This window comes from Apodemus sylvaticus, chromosome 4, assembly GCF_947179515.1.
Source record: "Apodemus sylvaticus chromosome 4, mApoSyl1.1, whole genome shotgun sequence".
NCBI lineage: Eukaryota > Metazoa > Chordata > Mammalia > Rodentia > Muridae > Apodemus > Apodemus sylvaticus.
In genome coordinates this window covers 127,994,427-128,012,124 of record NC_067475.1, presented here as the reverse complement: position 1 = coordinate 128,012,124, position 17,698 = coordinate 127,994,427, and the positions used below count along the sequence as shown (strand labels likewise).

At 43.0% G+C, this 17,698-nt stretch overlaps 1 protein-coding gene across 2 annotated transcripts in view; it reads left to right on the top strand.

Moving 5' to 3' along the window:
• Intu (inturned planar cell polarity protein) overlaps positions 1-12,625 on the top strand; it is a 71,590-nt gene extending 58,965 nt beyond the window's left edge. For both annotated transcript variants that reach the window (XM_052180592.1, XM_052180591.1), the window contains exons 11-16: positions 551-772; positions 1,310-1,774; positions 2,887-2,984; positions 5,393-5,582; positions 7,650-7,807; positions 9,464-12,625. In XM_052180592.1, the coding sequence (XP_052036552.1) occupies positions 551-772; positions 1,310-1,774; positions 2,887-2,984; positions 5,393-5,582; positions 7,650-7,807; positions 9,464-9,575 (1,245 nt within the window). In that variant the 3' untranslated portion in view covers positions 9,576-12,625. The remainder of the gene's footprint in view (positions 1-550; positions 773-1,309; positions 1,775-2,886; positions 2,985-5,392; positions 5,583-7,649; positions 7,808-9,463) is intronic.
• The last annotated feature ends 5,073 nt before the right edge of the window (positions 12,626-17,698 follow it).

Genomic DNA, 17,698 nt, shown 5'->3' with positions numbered 1-17,698 from the left:
CTTGAAGGAGTTGTTTTCTCCTTCTCCTGTGTGGGGCTCCTGGGATCAGCAATATGTTGTTAATTTCCTTTTGCAGTAGTGTTCTTGCTCTTTTTAACCTCTTCTTCAGAAGTGAAATATATTGCATCCTGTAGCATTCCTTCCATTCAAGGAATCTAAGACAGTTAAGTATTTCACTTAAACATATCGATAAAGACAGTATGTAACATACTTAGCAGAGTCAGATGGTCCAGGAGGCACACAGATGAGAATGTCCGTGCTGGCCTTGACCCACTTCTCCTTCTAGTCCCAGTTTAACCAAGATAATCTGTCCTACTTGAGGTGACCTCGCTTTGTGCGGTAGTCTGTCTGTCTGTCCCTTCAGTTGTCAAACTTGGTCTGTAGCTTGACTCAGATCAATAATAGCATGGACTTCTGACGAGTCTTAGCTTAGGTTGTTTAAAACTGCATTATTTTAAGCCTACTATTGAGGTGTTTATGCAACGTTAGAAATATGAGATCATTATTCTCTGCTCCTAGCTGACTTTGGCTCTCCGTGATTTCATCCCAGGGTTATATGGTGTGCAGCCACCTGCCTAAGGACGATGCTGTGGACATCGCTGCGTACTGCCGCCAGTACTGCCTGCTGCCGTTAGCAGCAAAGCAAAGGATTGGCCAGCTGATAATATGGAGAGAGGTGTTCCCACGCCACCACCTCCAGCCCCCTGCAGACTCAGACCCCGAGGCCTTCCAGGAACCTGAAGGGAGATATTTCTTACTCATTGTCGGATTGGTGAGTAATGTACTTCTTTTTTGAATTTCATTTTATATATTTTTTAAACTTACTTGCTGAAGAACACAAACAAACATGCTCAGTTACATGTGTTAATTACTTATCCAAGAAAATGTTAAATGCTCCTCTATTCTCCTTTCTGTATCTGTTTGATACTCATGAAGAAATAGTAGTAAAATTCAGTGTAGGAATCTGTCAGCGTCTGAAGCTGTTTTGTTCCCTGCTATAGAGGTTTTATCCTTTCATGAACCAATATAGAGCCAAGCCCACCATGTCAGTGATCTCTGTGATCCCAGCTCTTGGAAGGCTGGGGCACGAGCATTGCGAGATTGAGTGTGAGGCCAGCCTGGGCTCTCCTGTCCGGAAGCCCTGTGTGGATGAGGGCAGTGGTAGCGGAGGCTGTTTGAAAGTTGTCTTAGGTGGAATGAGAGAAGAGCATGTGCAAAGGCCCATATGCCTTTAGTATTTACAAGCATGTACAGACATATGGACTTACTAAATATTTTCAATTGAGCATGTACCAATCTTCCTTTGCAGAGACATTATATGTTGTGTGTGCTCTTAGAAGCTGGAGGCTGTGCATCTAAAGCTACCGGGAACCCTGGTCCAGACTGCATCTATGTAGATCAGGTCAGAGCAACCCTTCACCAGCTGGAAGGAGTCGACCCCCGCCTGGAGGAACAGCTAGCCACACCCCCGGGGCCCTGCTTGTCTGGTGCTGACTGGTTCCTCACCGTGCCCCGAGAAAAGGCAGAGGGTTTGACTACTTCGCCTATCCTCAGTAGACTGCAGGGGCCTTCTAAAACAGCAACCTCTCCAACATGCAGAAGAACCCTTTTCAGTGACTATTCCTTCAAGGCTCGGAAGCCCAGTCCCTCCAGGATCGGTGGAGGACGTGAGCCTGGTGAAGGGGACGAAAGTGTTGGTCTGAGCCCACACGCTACCCCAGACGCAGTGCGGAAGCAAAGGGAGTCCGAAGACGACAGTGTGGCCTTGCTCAAGGTGTGTGCCCATTGGACATGTCTGCACTGTGAGCAGTAACTTAGAGAATATTTTTAAATAGGGAGAGCTTTCCTTATTTGAAATGGTGGGAGTTTTCCAGTAACGGAAAAAAACAAACAAAAAACAAAAAAACCCAAAGACCTAGAATTGAAAAGAGAAAGAAAGATCCAGTGCCAAGACGTAAGCCCGTGGCACCTAGGACAGTTCTCTGACAGTGCTTCCAGGTAGAGACGCTTCAGCCACACACACTGTCGCGCATCAGCCGTTCCTCTGCATTGAGAAGGGTGTCCTCGCTGTGGGGCAGTCTCAGTGGCAGTCTGGGTCAGTAGCCGGGTAAACATTTAACAGAAACGGATGATGGGAATGGGGAAGAAGAGAAGCCTATTTGTAATAAGTAAGGTCCTTAATCTGCATTTATGAATGTCACAAACATTAAACATGTGACTGTGGAGCAGAGAATGTTCGTCCTTGAGGCTATGACTTCCCTGACCTTCCGCCCCCCACACACTCTAAGATACCTCCACATTTGTCAGTCATCACCACCCTGGGGAGCTTCACACTTACTCCCGGGATGCTGATAGTCTCTCCACATGGTTTTGCAACTTGCTGTCAGGAGGTTAGAGATGATGCCAGAGCAAATGGGCGCCCGTGCTTCTGAGTGCTGTGACAGGCACAAGCATAGCTCACCCCTCTCCCATCGGAGAGCAGTGGGATGCCGTTGGAGCCAGCCCAGAATGTGTTTGTTCCAAGTGTGTTCTGCGCCCTAGCTGTGGCCTGTTATCTCACTTGGTAAAATCTGCAGGAAACAGACAGCGATCGTGAGGATTTGGATAATTTATGTATGGAAGCTCCAATCAGCTGCTAAGAATGAGACTAGGGTCTGACACACACACAGAGAGAGAAAGAGAGAGAGAGAGAGAGAGAGAGAGAGAGAGTTTTCACTGTGACTTGACCTTGGAAACCTCTCTAGCAAAGAATAAGAGATGCAGATTTGCACCAAAAAATACTTAAAGGGAGCGGCACACAAACAGTGCTCTTAGGTTTTAAATTTTCGAATCATTTCTGCTGCACGCTTGTATTCTTAAATACAAACTGACAAACTTATCTTACAGCTTGCTAAAAAGAAGTCAACACTTCCAAATCCGTTTCATTTGGGGACTTCAAAAAAAGAACTTTCAGAAAAAGAATCGGAAGTCTCTAACATGATGAAGTAAGAACCTTCTAGCATGCCTTTTCCCATAAAATTCCTTGTCTTTGACAAAGTGCAGTGGTGATCCATGGAGTGTAATTATGATATCTCACAGATATGAGGTCATATCTATAGTGTTTTTGTAATCTTTCACTACACATTTAGGTAAATGAATATATTCATACTCTAATGGAAACGTCAAAAGTAGTATTTTAAAATGTGAGTCACTCTTTACCTCTTTCCCACAGACAACATACTTTTTCGATGTCTACTTTTTAAATTAGAATTTAAAGACTAATTTTACACTCTAGTAGATGCCTGGTTATCCTTAATCCTGTGCCTGGAAGTGATATCTGCTAATGCCTTACAGCCTAGAATGCTGACTTCTAGAGAACAAAGGGTTGGCCATTTGCCCAAATTCAAGACAACTGGGCCAGGCCATCCCCGCTTCCTGGTTCCAGCTGGCACGCCGTGAGAGCTCTGTGGCAGCCCAGGTCGCTGCTCTCTCTGCTCCCTTCACTCACTCCTCTTCTATGGTTCCATGGAACACATTGCACTAACTTCTCCCCGTGTGTCTCCCTTTCAGAATATGAGTCCTAAAATCTGGTCCTGAGCAAACAGATAAAACTCCAGCTTACACTGTTCAAGGAATTCCGAGGTTTAAAAAAAAAAAAAAAGACCTAAACAAAGAAGGAATGTACAATTACCTTATAAAGTGTTATATAGTCAGTGTTTACCTTATAAAGTGTCATACAGTCAGGTGCACTTGTGTATGCTGCTGTGGAAGCTAGAGGGTAACGCTGATTGTCATTTCTCAGGATCTTTCTGGCTTGTCTTTTGACAGAAGGTCTCTCACTGCCTGGTGCTAACCAAGCATGCTAGGCTAGTGAGGTCAGAGCTCCACCTGTCTCTGTCTCTCCACAGCTGAAGTTGCAAAGGTGCACCACCATGCCCAGTTTTTAGCATGGGTGCTGGGAATTGAACTCTGGTCCTCATGTTTGTAAGGCATTTCACTGACTGAGCTAGATCTTCTTTTATGGCTATTTTGTTAGCTACCTAATCTGCCAGAATCTTCTTGCCTGGTGTTTAATGTTGATGTCATGTGTGGGACCGGCTGGTAAAAGAACAGTAGTTGCACTTAAGCAATGAAACATGTAGAGTGAGAATTCATTTACACAGGAAAGTGGATGCATGACCACCTTTTTCGTCATAGAAATATCTCCTAAGTGCAATAGCAGTTGCCAAGAAATGCTTGTCTGATTAAAATAGCACTCTGAAAATTTAATATGTTGGAATTTGGTATTCAATACTTACATGTGTGTTTAATTTTTAATAGTTAAAACACTTTTAAACAAATAAATGTGAATCCAACCTTCTATGGTAAGCTGAAATCCCTTTAAAAACCCCAGTCTTCCATTTAGCAGTTAACTTCAAATTTTGAGGTCATTTCATTACTGACATACCATATTTTTTAAAATACACACATTGTTTTGGCATTATGTCCAGTAAAAAGAAACTTTCTTTCAAGTTTAATGACTTTTGCAAATCCACATGTATATATAATAGGGTCTCTTTCTTTAAAAGATGCCGAACATGTCTAATCTATTCACCAAAGATGTGGAGAGTTCATCTTAAAAGCATTTTATTAGATAAATGTATTGTATTACTCTAACTTGTATGTGCCACCTTTGTAAATACATGACGTAAAAAATATCTTTTACACCAAGCATTTTATTCAATGGCAAAGTCACATCCACTCTCTATTTCTACAATCCCAGCTGCCCCCACCCTCCACCCCCACCCCACCCCCTCTCTCCATGTTACCTCTTTGCATGAAGGTCCCTGGCTTTACTACATTGGTCTCCCAACTCCTAACACTCAGCAGTGGAGAGGAGAGGCAGGGTACAGAAAGAACAGGCTACAGGGTCAGGCAAACCCTAGGTGGCTGTGCTCATAATCTTATATTTCTCCAGGATCGTCAGTATTGTTATCATGGCAAAGAAGTTTGGTGCTGCTGATTTCAATGAGTTTAGTTTGCTAGGCGATAATTCTCTATGTGCCCTGCTCTTAATTGAGACCATTTTTATGACTCGTTGAGATCCGTGCCAAACATGAGCTCAGTTATCCATTACGAGCCATGGACAAAGAGGGCTTAGCCAATTTGGTTGTTTAGTGAAGAGACTTGAAGTTCCTTACAAATGACTCGGCGTTTATCCATCCATAGCTGGCTTTGCTCGTCTCCATCAAGGAGCTAACACCAGCCTAATGTGCGTTAGCTAAGGACAGGGAATTGAACATTTGGCTCAGTTTTCCATCTATAACCATGCTGCTAATAGGATTCTGCATAGTCTTGTGAGAACTCTACAAATCTCAAAATGAAGTAATTATTCTAAATTTACTTAAATTCCCTTCTCTCTCCCTTTTTCAAGATTGACATCCGGTCCTGAGAACACACTCTTCCACTACGTTGCCTTAGAAACGGTGCAAGGCATCTTCATCACCCCCACCCACGAGGAGGTGGCTCAGCTCGGGGGTTCTGTCCACTCTCAACTAATCAAGAATTTCCATCGCTGCTGTCTCTCTATCCGAGCAGTTTTCCAGCAGACACTGAAGGAGGAGGTAAGCAAACACCAGCTCTCTGCTCTCCTCAGTCAGTGCGCCCAGCAGTGCTTCACTTAGTCCAGTTCTGTGGCCTGGAATCTCACCTCTGGAAACAGTGGACTGAGCTTCCCATGGTGAAGTACGAAAAGGTAGTTTATATTACCAGCTAGCCACCCATCTAATATTTGTAGTTTCACCACTTGTTAGTTGGTGGCTACTCTTTCAATCTGGGATGATATTTCATTTAATGTTGCACCCCATGCTTAAATAGTAATAGTATAGATACTTAAAGGATCACTTGAATGAATTCTTGTGGTGGCCAAGCAACTAGTATTGAACTCTGATTATAGAAACATATTGAGAGGTTTACGGCTAGGTCTGCAGCTGTCAGCTTAGTTGGTAAAGTGCTTATCTTATCTGGGAAGCCGTAGGTTCCATCTCCTACTGTGAATAAACTGGTACACACCTGTGATCCCCAACGCTCCTGACATGGAGGATGAGAAATTCAAAAAAATCATCTCCAGACTCACAGTAAGTCTGAAGGTATCCAGAGCTGTGTGATCCTGTCTCACAGAAGGGAGAACTGTAAAGGTGGCTTGGCAGTTAAGACCACTTTCTGTGTTTGCAGAAAGGCCCTGAACTTCTGTTCCCAGCCCCACATCAGACAACTCACAACTACCTGTAATTTCAACTCCAAGTGACCTGACGGTCTCTAGCCTCCTCAAGCACCTGCTGCACACATGTGGTGCTTGTAAACTCACATAGGCACACACATATGCTCACAAATAAAAAGTAAATCTTTAAAATCATGAGAAGGGAAGGGAGGGAGAAGAGGAGGGGGTTGTACCCAATCTATCAGCTGTCCAGGAGCACCCCTCCGAAAACACTTGGGATGTATGCAGCATACCCATTTTGTGAAGAACTTGGGTTTAAGCAAACACTGGGCTGGGAAAAAGCAGCCCTGACTCTAGATTACATCAATTTCGGGGCCCATTCAACAGTATCGTTCTGTCTCCCATGCTCTCAGGTTCTTAGAAACTATTAGAACAAGGTTATGCTGGACCAGCGAGCCCTTCCTGCTTTCAATTCTTGGGGCTCTTTCCTCCCATATTAAGATAGTGGCGGATGCTCTGGGAATGTTCTCACCTTACGTGGTCATATTCAACAACAGAAACTGGCCTTTTAAACTACTTGTTAAGGTACATCCTCTGCACCAGACCCTATCATAGGTGCTATGAAAGGAAGCAAACTACAGCCTTTCCCTGAAGCCTGCCTCCTAATGGTGGAGCTAAATAAATTAATAAATAGAAAGTCCAGTGGATTAAAGAGGGACTTTAATCATAGGCTGAATGATGCAGGTTAGTGTTCTACAAGTTCCCTCTGACCCCATTGAGCAAGCTTTGAACAGACATGAATGGAGAGGGAGAAGGCTGTGTGGCTGTTTGGGGGACACAGCTTCTGAGGAACAGCTGGCCACTGTGAGCACACACTGGCGTGAACGCTTATGCCAGTCTGTTCTACAGAGGGAGTTCCAAGACAGCCAAGGTTACACAGAGAAATCCTATGTCAAGAACACACACACACACATACATCTATCTCTAAAAAGGAAAAATAATAATAAACCAAACATGATGTCACATGTCTAAGCCAACCACTGCAGAATGAAAGACAGTAAGCGAACTTAGGGCCAGCTCCAGCCAGCCAGGGATATATATAGTGGAGTCCATCTTGAAAAAAGAAGCACAAGTAGTGCTTGCTCTCTGCCTAGGGTGAAAGCTTATAATCTGTCTTGAGAGATAACGTTTAAATCAAGAATTGAAGAAGAATAGGAATTTTGTACAGGTTAACAAGAAGAATAGCATTGTAGACTCTTAGTACCAGAATCAGCCAATATCATCATCGTCAAATATTTACATGAACATTTTTACATAGAAAACCATTTTATTTTTCTAGTTTCCGGGATTAAACCAGGGCCCCGGGCATACCAGACCACCACTCTACCACTCAGCTACATTCCCGGTTCCAAACATTCCAAAATCACCCTATCAATACTAGTTGGCACTCATAATTGATGCTTATTTGCAGAAAAAGAAAGCGCTAAGTGGTGGAGATCATTCGGAGTCTGCAAATTCAGTGTCTTCTCTGAGCCCTGTGAAAGAACATGGTGTGCTGTTTGAATGCTCACCTGAAAACTGGACTGATCAGAAAAAGCCACCCCCAGTCATGTCGTACTGGGTGGTAGGGTAAGTGTGGGGAAAGTGCACAGATGGGAAAATAGGGTCAGGATGGGGGGAAGCAGAGGTCAGCCTGGGGCTCATCAAAATAAAAATAAAAATCTCTTAATATATTTTAGAGTTTTGATTTTTTTTTATTTTGAGGGTTTTTTTTTTCCCTATTACCTCCCTTGTGTCCTTCAGTGGAGATAAGAGAGGATGATTGGGGGAAGGATTTAATCAAAAAACATTGAAGTTGAGAGAGAGAGAGAAAGAAAGAAAGAAGGAAGGAAGGAAGGAAGGAAGGAAAGAAAGAAAGAAAGAAAGAAAGAAAGAAAGAAAGAAAGAAAGAAAGAAAGAAAGAAAGAAAGAAAGAAAGAAAGAAAGAAAGAAAAGGAAGGAAGGAAGAGGGGGAGGGAGAGAGGGAGGAAGGGAGGAAAGGAGGAGGGAAAATCAGGATCAAGGCTGCTCAGAGACCTCCCTGAATCCCTAAGAGGACACTCCCACATTCCTTGCTCTGTCCCATTGCATCTTCCTGTTTTTCACTCTCCTTTCTTTCCCTCTTCCCTTTTATCCCTCACCTCCGTGCACTCCTTCAAGACCCTTCTGTCTGTGTCACTTTGTCCACTGTGGGCCAGCCTCATTGCCACTGGGCAGCTCTTTCTATGTTCCTTCTGTTGAGGGTCCCCCCTCCCCTTTTATATCCATCGTCACTGACAGGTTATCTTCTCAGAGGGGACCCATGAAGAGCCTCCTTACCCTACCCCACGGAAGCGGAAGTGGCGCCCTGTCTCCCTGCACCACCCCCTTTGCAGTTCTTCTGGTTCTGCCTTCTGCTTTCTTGTCTGGTGCCTTGCTGCAGAGACAAGAAGGCCAGCTTCATGAAACCAGGATTTCTACTCGTCCTCCCCACTAGTGATGTCTGTCTGTAGCTGGTCCTGGCGCTCAATAGAAACTTGGTCAAATATGAAGGTGTAGGAGATGGAGTTGTGTTGGGCAAAAGGGGCGGGCGGGTGAGTGAGTGGGTGATGAACCCGGAGGCAGAGAAAGCCGTCATCTCCAGCCTTACATCTTGTAAAAGGAATATGAAATATGTGCACTCACTATGTGTTACAGATACAATATTGAAATATATCTATGTATTTATATGTAAATATGAATGATATATATGCATACATAATAGATTAGACCATACAGCCATACTACAGGACTCCTGAAGACGTTCTCATAGTCTTAGTCCAATCTTATCTGCAAATGAGTTATCACTGTTACAATACAATGTTTTTAACAACAATAGCAGTTTAAATTATAAGGGCCAATAGAATATTTAATGGCCACTTCCCTTCAAATGATACGTCCAGTATTGCTTAGATGGTAATAATAAATAGGTTTCCTATTTAAGACTGAGGGGTATGGTGATGGGCATTGATTAAACAGGAGTTTCTACACTCTAAGACAGTAATGTTAATTAAGACATATATTATTTATTTAAAAACTGGGCTGTATTCTGTTTTCTGTAGATTTAGATTCATGAATTTTTGGAGGCAGTGGTATTTTGTTTTGTTTTGTTTTGTTTTGTTTTTGTCTTCAGTTTACGACTGGTTCTCCCAAAACTGAAAGAAAACAAACAGAAGGGCCTGTATCACCTTGATAATCTGAAAGTACCGTGTGTTTTTCTTTCTGCAGGAGACTCTTCCTTAACCCAAAACCTCAGGAACTCTATGTCTGTTTTCATGACTCGGTCTCAGAAATTGCCATTGAAATGGCATTTAAGTTGTTCTTTGGGCTCACGTTGTAGCTGTGTTTGTGATGCCAAGCGACACATAGATGGACCACAGGACAGCGCCAGAATGGCAGGAGTCATCATGCAGAGATAAGCCGCGGTGCATTCATTGTCCAGTACTGTACTGTTAAATACTGAGATACTATTGGGTTGGTGCAGCAGTTCATGTGTGGTATTATATAAGACAACTGAGCTGATACTTGATCAAAATTCAGAGACAAGATTGCTAATTTATTGCCATTTTGGTCTACCATGCTAATTTATTGAATAGTTTTAAATAATGTGAATTCTTTAATAAAAATTAATATAGGAGATGTTTATTTAGGGGTCATATCTTTATCATTGTTTGTTTTCATAAAACCCAGTACTGACTGATGGTGAAGGAATCATGACTTGAAGACATGACAAGGTTCTGTAGTCTTGTTCTGTAGTCAGTGCTGTGTTGTGAGCGAGCCCTTGCATCAGTTACACCTCAGAGTATGTGTGGACTAATCATATTGTTATTGCAATAGGATTTTGAAACTCGGAGTTAAGAAAAACGTGTTGTTTGCTTATTGGTCAGTAGCTAAATATACAGTGCCTGTGTTCTAATTTCTTAACAAATCAAAAGTGTCTGCATTGATTTGTTATTTTAGTAGATTTTTTATTTTAGTAGATAACCTCACCACAGAGGAAGAGGGAGAGGATGACAGTTAAAGTTAATTTATATTTATTTGATTCTCTTTATTCTTTGTGGTAAACTTTATTTGACTCAAGATGCACATTTGTAATCACCTGTAAACTTCCATTGCTTTTTTTTCTGGTTCACATACATTTATATCAACTCTTATCAAATCATACTAAAAACACTGAATGGGGGCTAGAGTGATGGCTCAGAGGCCAGGAGCAGGTACCTCACTGGAAGAGACCTGAGTTCAGCTCCTAGCCCACAGTAGGTCTCAAAAACACCTGTAACTCCAGGGAGCCCTTTGTCTTTTTCAGCTACCCCCACACACAATTAGAAAGTGAAATCCTTTTTAAAACACTGGGGGGGGGGGGGATGTGCTAAAGATACCATATGTAACTTCTTCTATAAAATACTAATTTTTGTCTTACAAAGCAGCATTAGTCTGTATTGGGTTTTCCCAAAGGAGAGGACTCGCTTTCCCTGACTATAGCTAATGTGAGCTTCAGCATTACAGAAGGCTGACATGACAGAATTTCTTGGGCTGTGAGAATTTAGTGTGTTGAAAAGTATAGTAAATACTAAACTTATAATTACCATCTACCCAGGTAGACATCCCAGAGGCTCAATATCACCCCACATTTTACAGTCTTGGATAGTTTCTGCTTCGGGGATTATATATGTTGGAAGGCAAGCTATCTAAAGCCAATCTGAAGTTGGTCCCTACATGTTCCCTCCCTCAAACACGAGCCCTCCAGCTTAAAACTAGAAAACATACCAGTGCACCCCTGAGCCATTTGGTCTTACAAAATATTCAGTTGCCTTGGTCATCATTGTAAGATTCTCATCACAGTGTGGGTGACAGATACCGGCTGTTTATATCACCAATGACTTCTGGACCTAAATTTTGGCTTTCAAGTCAGATAAGAAAATTATGCACCTGAAAATGTAGAAAACCAGTTTGAAATATCTCCCCACTTAACTGAGTCAACTTAGTTCAGATTCTCCTCTGTCTTGGACCGCAGACATTTGTGTTACAGCGTTTCTAAAACTGACTTATTGAATGTCTTACCATTTCTGGATCTAGCCTCAAATCCTGAGCTGTTTCTCTTGCTGATCATGATGATGAATGTAGGTAATTGATCACCTCAGGTGTTCAAACAGAACAAACTTAAGACTTGGGATTTTAATAGAGGGAACTTTTTTTTCCATTTAAATTTCGATCTGTTGGTGCTTTCTTTGTGTCAGATAGCCATGAGCACACTGTTCAAAACGTGATGTAAAAGACAAACACAGCATGGATGTTAAAGATGGACCATTGGCAGTATAGTACATGTGAACCCTAAGTCCATGTTGAAGAGACATTGCATTGTTAAGGAATGAGTATTGTGTTCCTTTTCATTTCCAAGTGAATATTGAAGGTAAACCTAGCAGACCATGTCTGTAATTAAATTCAGACTGACATCTGAAAGCCAATCGGTCTGGCTGTTGGACAGTAGAGTCCCTGTCTGTCTTGTTTTCAGGGAAGGGACAATGTCAACTGAAGATCCTATAATGATGGCCTTCAGAGAAACCTCCTTGAGTCAGGTTTTAATCACATCCTGGTAGTAATGTTATGAAGAACATTACTGTAGGAAAGTAAAATGCGTTGTCTGCCTAGCATGCATAGAATGGTTCTGTCTTGGTGGCTCATGCCTAGACGCCAGTGTTCAGGAAGCTGAGGCAGAGGGCAGGCTGAGCTCTGTAACAAGCAATAAAACCACAAGCACTTTCTCACTCCTGGCTCACGCTTCTTAGACTCTTGCTGCTCCTTTCCCTCTTCTTTCTCTTCTCTCACTCCTCAGCTTTCTTTGTTTCTGTCTTGTCAGAGAACTGTACCTAGGGAGGGAGGGAGCATCTCACGCTTTGTACCAAGGGGCCAAGGGACTCTGGACGATGATACAGGTTGATTGTAAAATAATACCTTTTAAATATTTCTGACACAAAATGAAAAAACCGTGAAACCAGTCTACTAAGTTTAGTCTGCCTTAACCATTGTTCGTTTCCGTATGCTCTCCCTAAACCATGGTTGTCACATGTTGTGAACGATGAAGCGTAACCTGTGGCTACCATTTATCATCATTAAGTGGTCACGGCTTGAGAACCAAAAGGCCACAGTTAAGTCATACCTACCTGTTACTGCACAACCACAACATGACAGCAGCAATCTGAGAAAATGACTTCGCACTATAGTTTTAAGGATAAGGATTTATATTTTGGACTGTTTTTGAAATGGTAAGTTCTGTTAAAACTTGAACCTACACACCAAACCATATGAGCTAATTTAATTATGAAGAGTTTTATTTCTGTATGCAATTAAAGCTATTTTTCTACATTACCCAGAGTTTTAAATAAAAATGTTTTGGAGGTTTGTTTGCAGTATTATTTTGGCCTTTAAAAATTATTTGTGTCTCTGTGTGTGTGTGTGTGTGTGTATGTGTGTGTGTGTGTATGTGTGTGTGTGTGTGTGTGTGTAGCACCATGGCCCGAGTGGCAAGGTGTACAACTAGAGTTTGTTTCTTCCTACCCTCTAGATCCTAGGGCTGGAACCATGTTATCTTACTTGGCAGTGGTTACCTTGACTCACTGAACCATCTTGCTATCATTACATTGCCTTTATACACACTTACCCAAGTGTTTCCTGTCTACCCACTGCCAAGCACTGCCAAGCACTGCAGATGTAGCCGTGAACAGAGTAAGGCTTTCTTCCTAACAGAGTTTGTGTTCCTATGGCAGAGGAAGACCACAAGAAAGATAAAGTATATTCTCGAATGCTAAGAGAATTAACAGGGAAATAAGAAAGTGTGGTGAATCTGGCAAACAGGGTGGCCAGGGAAGGGTTTCCTGAAGGGACCTCAGACCAAACTGAAACAACGCAGCCATGCTGACTGATGAGAGAGGAGGAAGCAGCACAGAGGCTCTTAGCCCAAGCCCTTCTGTATCCACGAAGTCACCAACACTCTGTCCCTTCCTTGAATCAGGAAATTGACACACAGCCAATCAATCAGTTTCAGGTCCAAACTTGGAAAACTTGACTAAGTTCCCGTAGGTAGTGTTCCTAAGCGAGTCCTTTCTCGTTGGTCATGTGGACGCAGGTAAGTGGATGCAGATGATATCTAGAAGAATAAGCAACAATGCTGCCAGCTGTAGGGGCACATGTGAGTGTGGAGGGTAAGGCAGAAGAAATGGCACAGAAGAAGGCAGCAGACTCGGTTTTCTGTCCTCAGAGATTCTATGCCCCTGTGACAGAGATAGAGCCTCGCCTTAGAAGTCCTGTTTCACTCGGAGAGTAATTTAGGAATGCCTCTTTAAAGTTTTGTGACTCTCTTGTTGAAGTGCTTCATTCTGTAAGAGGCTGAGACATTTCACCTTACAGGTCTTGGCAGATAAGCTGACCATTTCTAGAATTTGCAGTGGACTTCACATAAAATCAATGTGATAAGATGAATTAAAATATAAATCTATGGGTGATGATTAAAGTAGTTGCTTAAGGAAAAGTAATCTAGACACATTATATGAAATACAGATACCAGCTGAAAATGCTAGCGGAGCTAGTGAGTCACTGGGAAGGGCCAGATGGAGATACACGGAGCCAGGGACGCTTGCCAACTGACACGAGCAGGAATCGGAATGTTAACAAGATTCCTGGTCTACAGTCCTGACCCCACCTCTTCACTAGACACAAAAATTAGGAAGGTTTCATTGGTATCTCAAACATTTTTGAGATACCAATGAAAATTAGATCCTTTTGTTCAAAAAAGCCAAAACTCATCCAGCTCCCAATGAAAGTGTCTCAAAGTTCTTGATAGGTCGTATCAATTGAAACACAAGACAGATTATCAACCAAGACATATCAAACAGGCTTTAGAAAGCAATTAGGAATATGTATGTGCTGCCATAATAGGGTCTGGATGAAAAAAAAAGAAGAAGAAAAGCCAGATAGGAAAGAATGAGACAGTCTCAGGGTAGCACCGAGGGAAGCTTGGAACATGACGTCAGCTTCTGAAGAGGCCTCAAGTGTGGGGTAAGGGCAGCCCTGTTGAGATGAGCCCTTTCAGGAGTCCATGAAGTTACAACTGTTCTCTGAATGGTGTTGAGTGCTGAGTGGTTGTTTTTATTGGCATTCTGCTCTAATGATACAATGGGATAAATTTTCTAGGAGCTACATGTGTAATATTGCAGAAAACAAAAGCAAAGGTGTTTACTTCAACTGTCTTTTTGTCAAGTATTAAATTTTTAAAAAATGTAGAACAATATTGTCCTCTATACACACAGAGACACACACACACACGTGTATATATATACACACACCTACACACTTTTTTTTTAAATTTTGGAAAATGTATTTTTAGGCTTCCTACCTGATGGCTAGACTCCATAGTTCAGGAAGATATTGTACAGCCTGCGTGGGGAGATGAGCCACCAACAGTTTCAAACAGCAGTGAGCCCTGTTAGAATGCCAACGTACAATGAAAGATGTGCCCACAGGTATGTAGTAGTGACTTCATAACCAAGTGCTTTCTTGTTGGATTTGAGGTCCACTTCACAAGAAGCAACTGGCGCTGTATACCCGGTCAAGAACCCATGGCTGAGGGAGTCATGGGCCCTAGTGGAGGAACCTACTATTGTTGTTTTTGCTAAATGGACTCTGTGTGTGTGTGTGTGTGTGTGTGTGTGTGTTAAGACAGGGTTTCTCTGTTTAACCTTAGCTGTCTTGGAACTCCCTCTGTAGAACAGGCTGGCCTCGAACTTAAATACAGATCCACCAGCCTCTGTCTCCCAAGTGCTGGGATTAAAGGTATGTGCTACCACCACCTGATGCTAAATGGACATTTAAAAAACTTTTCACATTCTCACATTTCTACCCCTAGATCAGCTGCTTCTTACAGCTGCAGGTGGTGGTTAACACGGTACTAACTCAGAACTGATCTGAGTGCTAAGAATGAGTGACAGGGTGGTGCTTGGCCCTAGGTAAGGTGTCTGTGTCACCCGTCCAAGGTTCCGGGAACATGACAGGCCAGGGGCAGGAGTGTCAGAGCCAGAGGATGAGGCATGCCTCAGTATCCCCATCTTCTGGACACAACCTAGCAGTGCATTTCATGAACCCACTGCAGTTGCAATTACCTGCATTTAGATGCGCCATGCCAACATTGCCTCTTCTTGGATTCTGGAAGAGGCTCGTGAAGTCCCATCCTCCTCAAGAGGCAAATGCTGGTTAAGAGCTTCTTGGGGTGAGAGTGCCATTATCTTCAGAGGTGTACCACTGAAAAGTAGTCCCTGCTCTTCCCACCCATGCTCACACAAACAATCCTAAGCAAATCAGTGGAGTGCAAATCAGTAGAGGAGTGGGTAGGGGGAAAGGGAGGGAGGAAAGATGGCTGATGAGAAATGAATCTTAATCAGGTATGGTTTATTGTAAGACACACCAAGACTGAGAATATGACAAGTTTATTCCAAGCTATCAGATTTGTTTATATCCTTATCAAAAATAGAGTATAATGGTGGTTGCCAGGATCAATACCATGTAAGTAGCCAGGATGCAATGATGTTTGCAGGTCATACAAGGTATAAAAAACATTCATGTTTAATACAATTGTCCTGTCAAGCCTCTGTATGCTTCACTGACTTCTAGGGAACACAGACAAATACAGTGTGGCCTGAATGTTTCCCTGACTTGAGGACCACTTTAGTTTCTCCTGAAACATTGTCCCAAGAGCCAAGGACTCTAACCTGAAAAACCTATGACACATGCCTCGTGAGGCAGCCAGACCAGGCCAACGCCATGGTTCCCTTCAATGAACCAGGGTGAAAACGATTAAAATTCACTAAATATAGGAAACCATCAAAGAATAGATTATTTAAAAATAAAAATATACTTTTAACTATGCACAGTGGCTCACACTCCAGAGGCTAAGATGGGAATTTTGCTGTAAGTTGGAGGCCAGCCAGGGCTGGAGTAAAATCCTGATTCACAATTTTAAAAATGATGAAAGATTCTAAATCTATGAATGTACTTTGCAATTGACTTCTCATTATTTTAACAGGATACGCATACATTTTAAAAGATCTTTAATGTATTTGTCAGCATATTTAACAATAACAACAAAAAAGTTTTCTGTAGACTTTAATACTTTTATCCTAATTCTTTTTTTTCTTTTATTGAATATTTTCTTTATTTACATTTCAAATGTTATCCCCTTTCTAGGTCTCCCCTTCAGATTCCTGCTCCCTTCTCCCCCCTCCACCCCCCCCCCCGGCACTATGAGAGTGCTCACCCACCCATTCCCACCTTCCCGCCCTGGCATTCCCCTACTCTGGGGCATCTAACACCCTCAGGCCCAAGGACCTCTCCTCCCACTGATGTCCAACAAAGCCATCCTCTGCCTCATATGCGGCCGGAGCCATGGGTCCCTTCATGTGCTTTCCCTTGGTTGGTGGTCCAGACCGGGAGCTCTGGAGGAGTCTGGCCGGTTGACACTGTTGCTCCCCACAAGGGCGACTTTAATACGTTTTAAAAGTAAGGTTCTGTGGAGGGGAAAAAAACGCTTGCGAATTGTTCTTTTAGAAAGTCATTGGTTCTTAAACCTGCAAAGCAGAATTCCCCCGGAGGGAGCCCCTGGCGTGGTGGCGCAAGCCATTAATCCTGTAATCTCTAGGAGTTCAAATTTCTCAACAGCCAGGGCTACAAAGAGACTAAACTAAACTAAACAAAACTAAAGTTCCCCCAGGGGATTTAAATATTCCATAAAATCTAATTTAATGATTAGGACCTAGCTTAATACATTAAACAAACCAACAACACAACACTGACCGTCCTATCTCCCTTCAAAGTTCATCTCAATCTAGAACCACTATTCAATAGACATTTCAGTTTAATTAAAATGTAACAGAGGAACATGTTGACTTCTGAGGAGGAACCAGCGAGTCCAGGGTGACTAGACAAACAGTCCCTGATAAAACAGAATGTGGACGTCTAGTCTAAGCCACAGGCTCACGTAGCCCAGGATGGCCTCCAATTTCCCGTGTGGCCATGAGCGTCTGCACCTGCCGGGATTACAGGCATGCAGCATCTGGCCAGCATGTGCTCCCTGGTAAGTAAAGCAGGAGGCAAATTAACCGAGGACTCAATAACATTCAGGTAACCGCAGGGTATATGTAGGCTGAAGGCCCACCGGGCTAGCAGGAGCACTCAATGCCCCCTGCACCACTTGCAAAAGCCGCTGTACACTGAGCATGCGCAACTGGAAACACGTGTTGTGGTCACATGCCCCACGCCAGGCGCCAAGGCCGTTGGGCGCGCCTGCGCAGCTCTTCGGCCCGTGCCGGATGCGCTGGTCTCCCAGCATCCTCAGCGCTGCTTTCCCGCCAGGATAAAGCTGAAGCGGTATTCCGGTTCTCGCCCTTGTCGCTTGGGTGTTGGTGTGGCGCTGCAGCT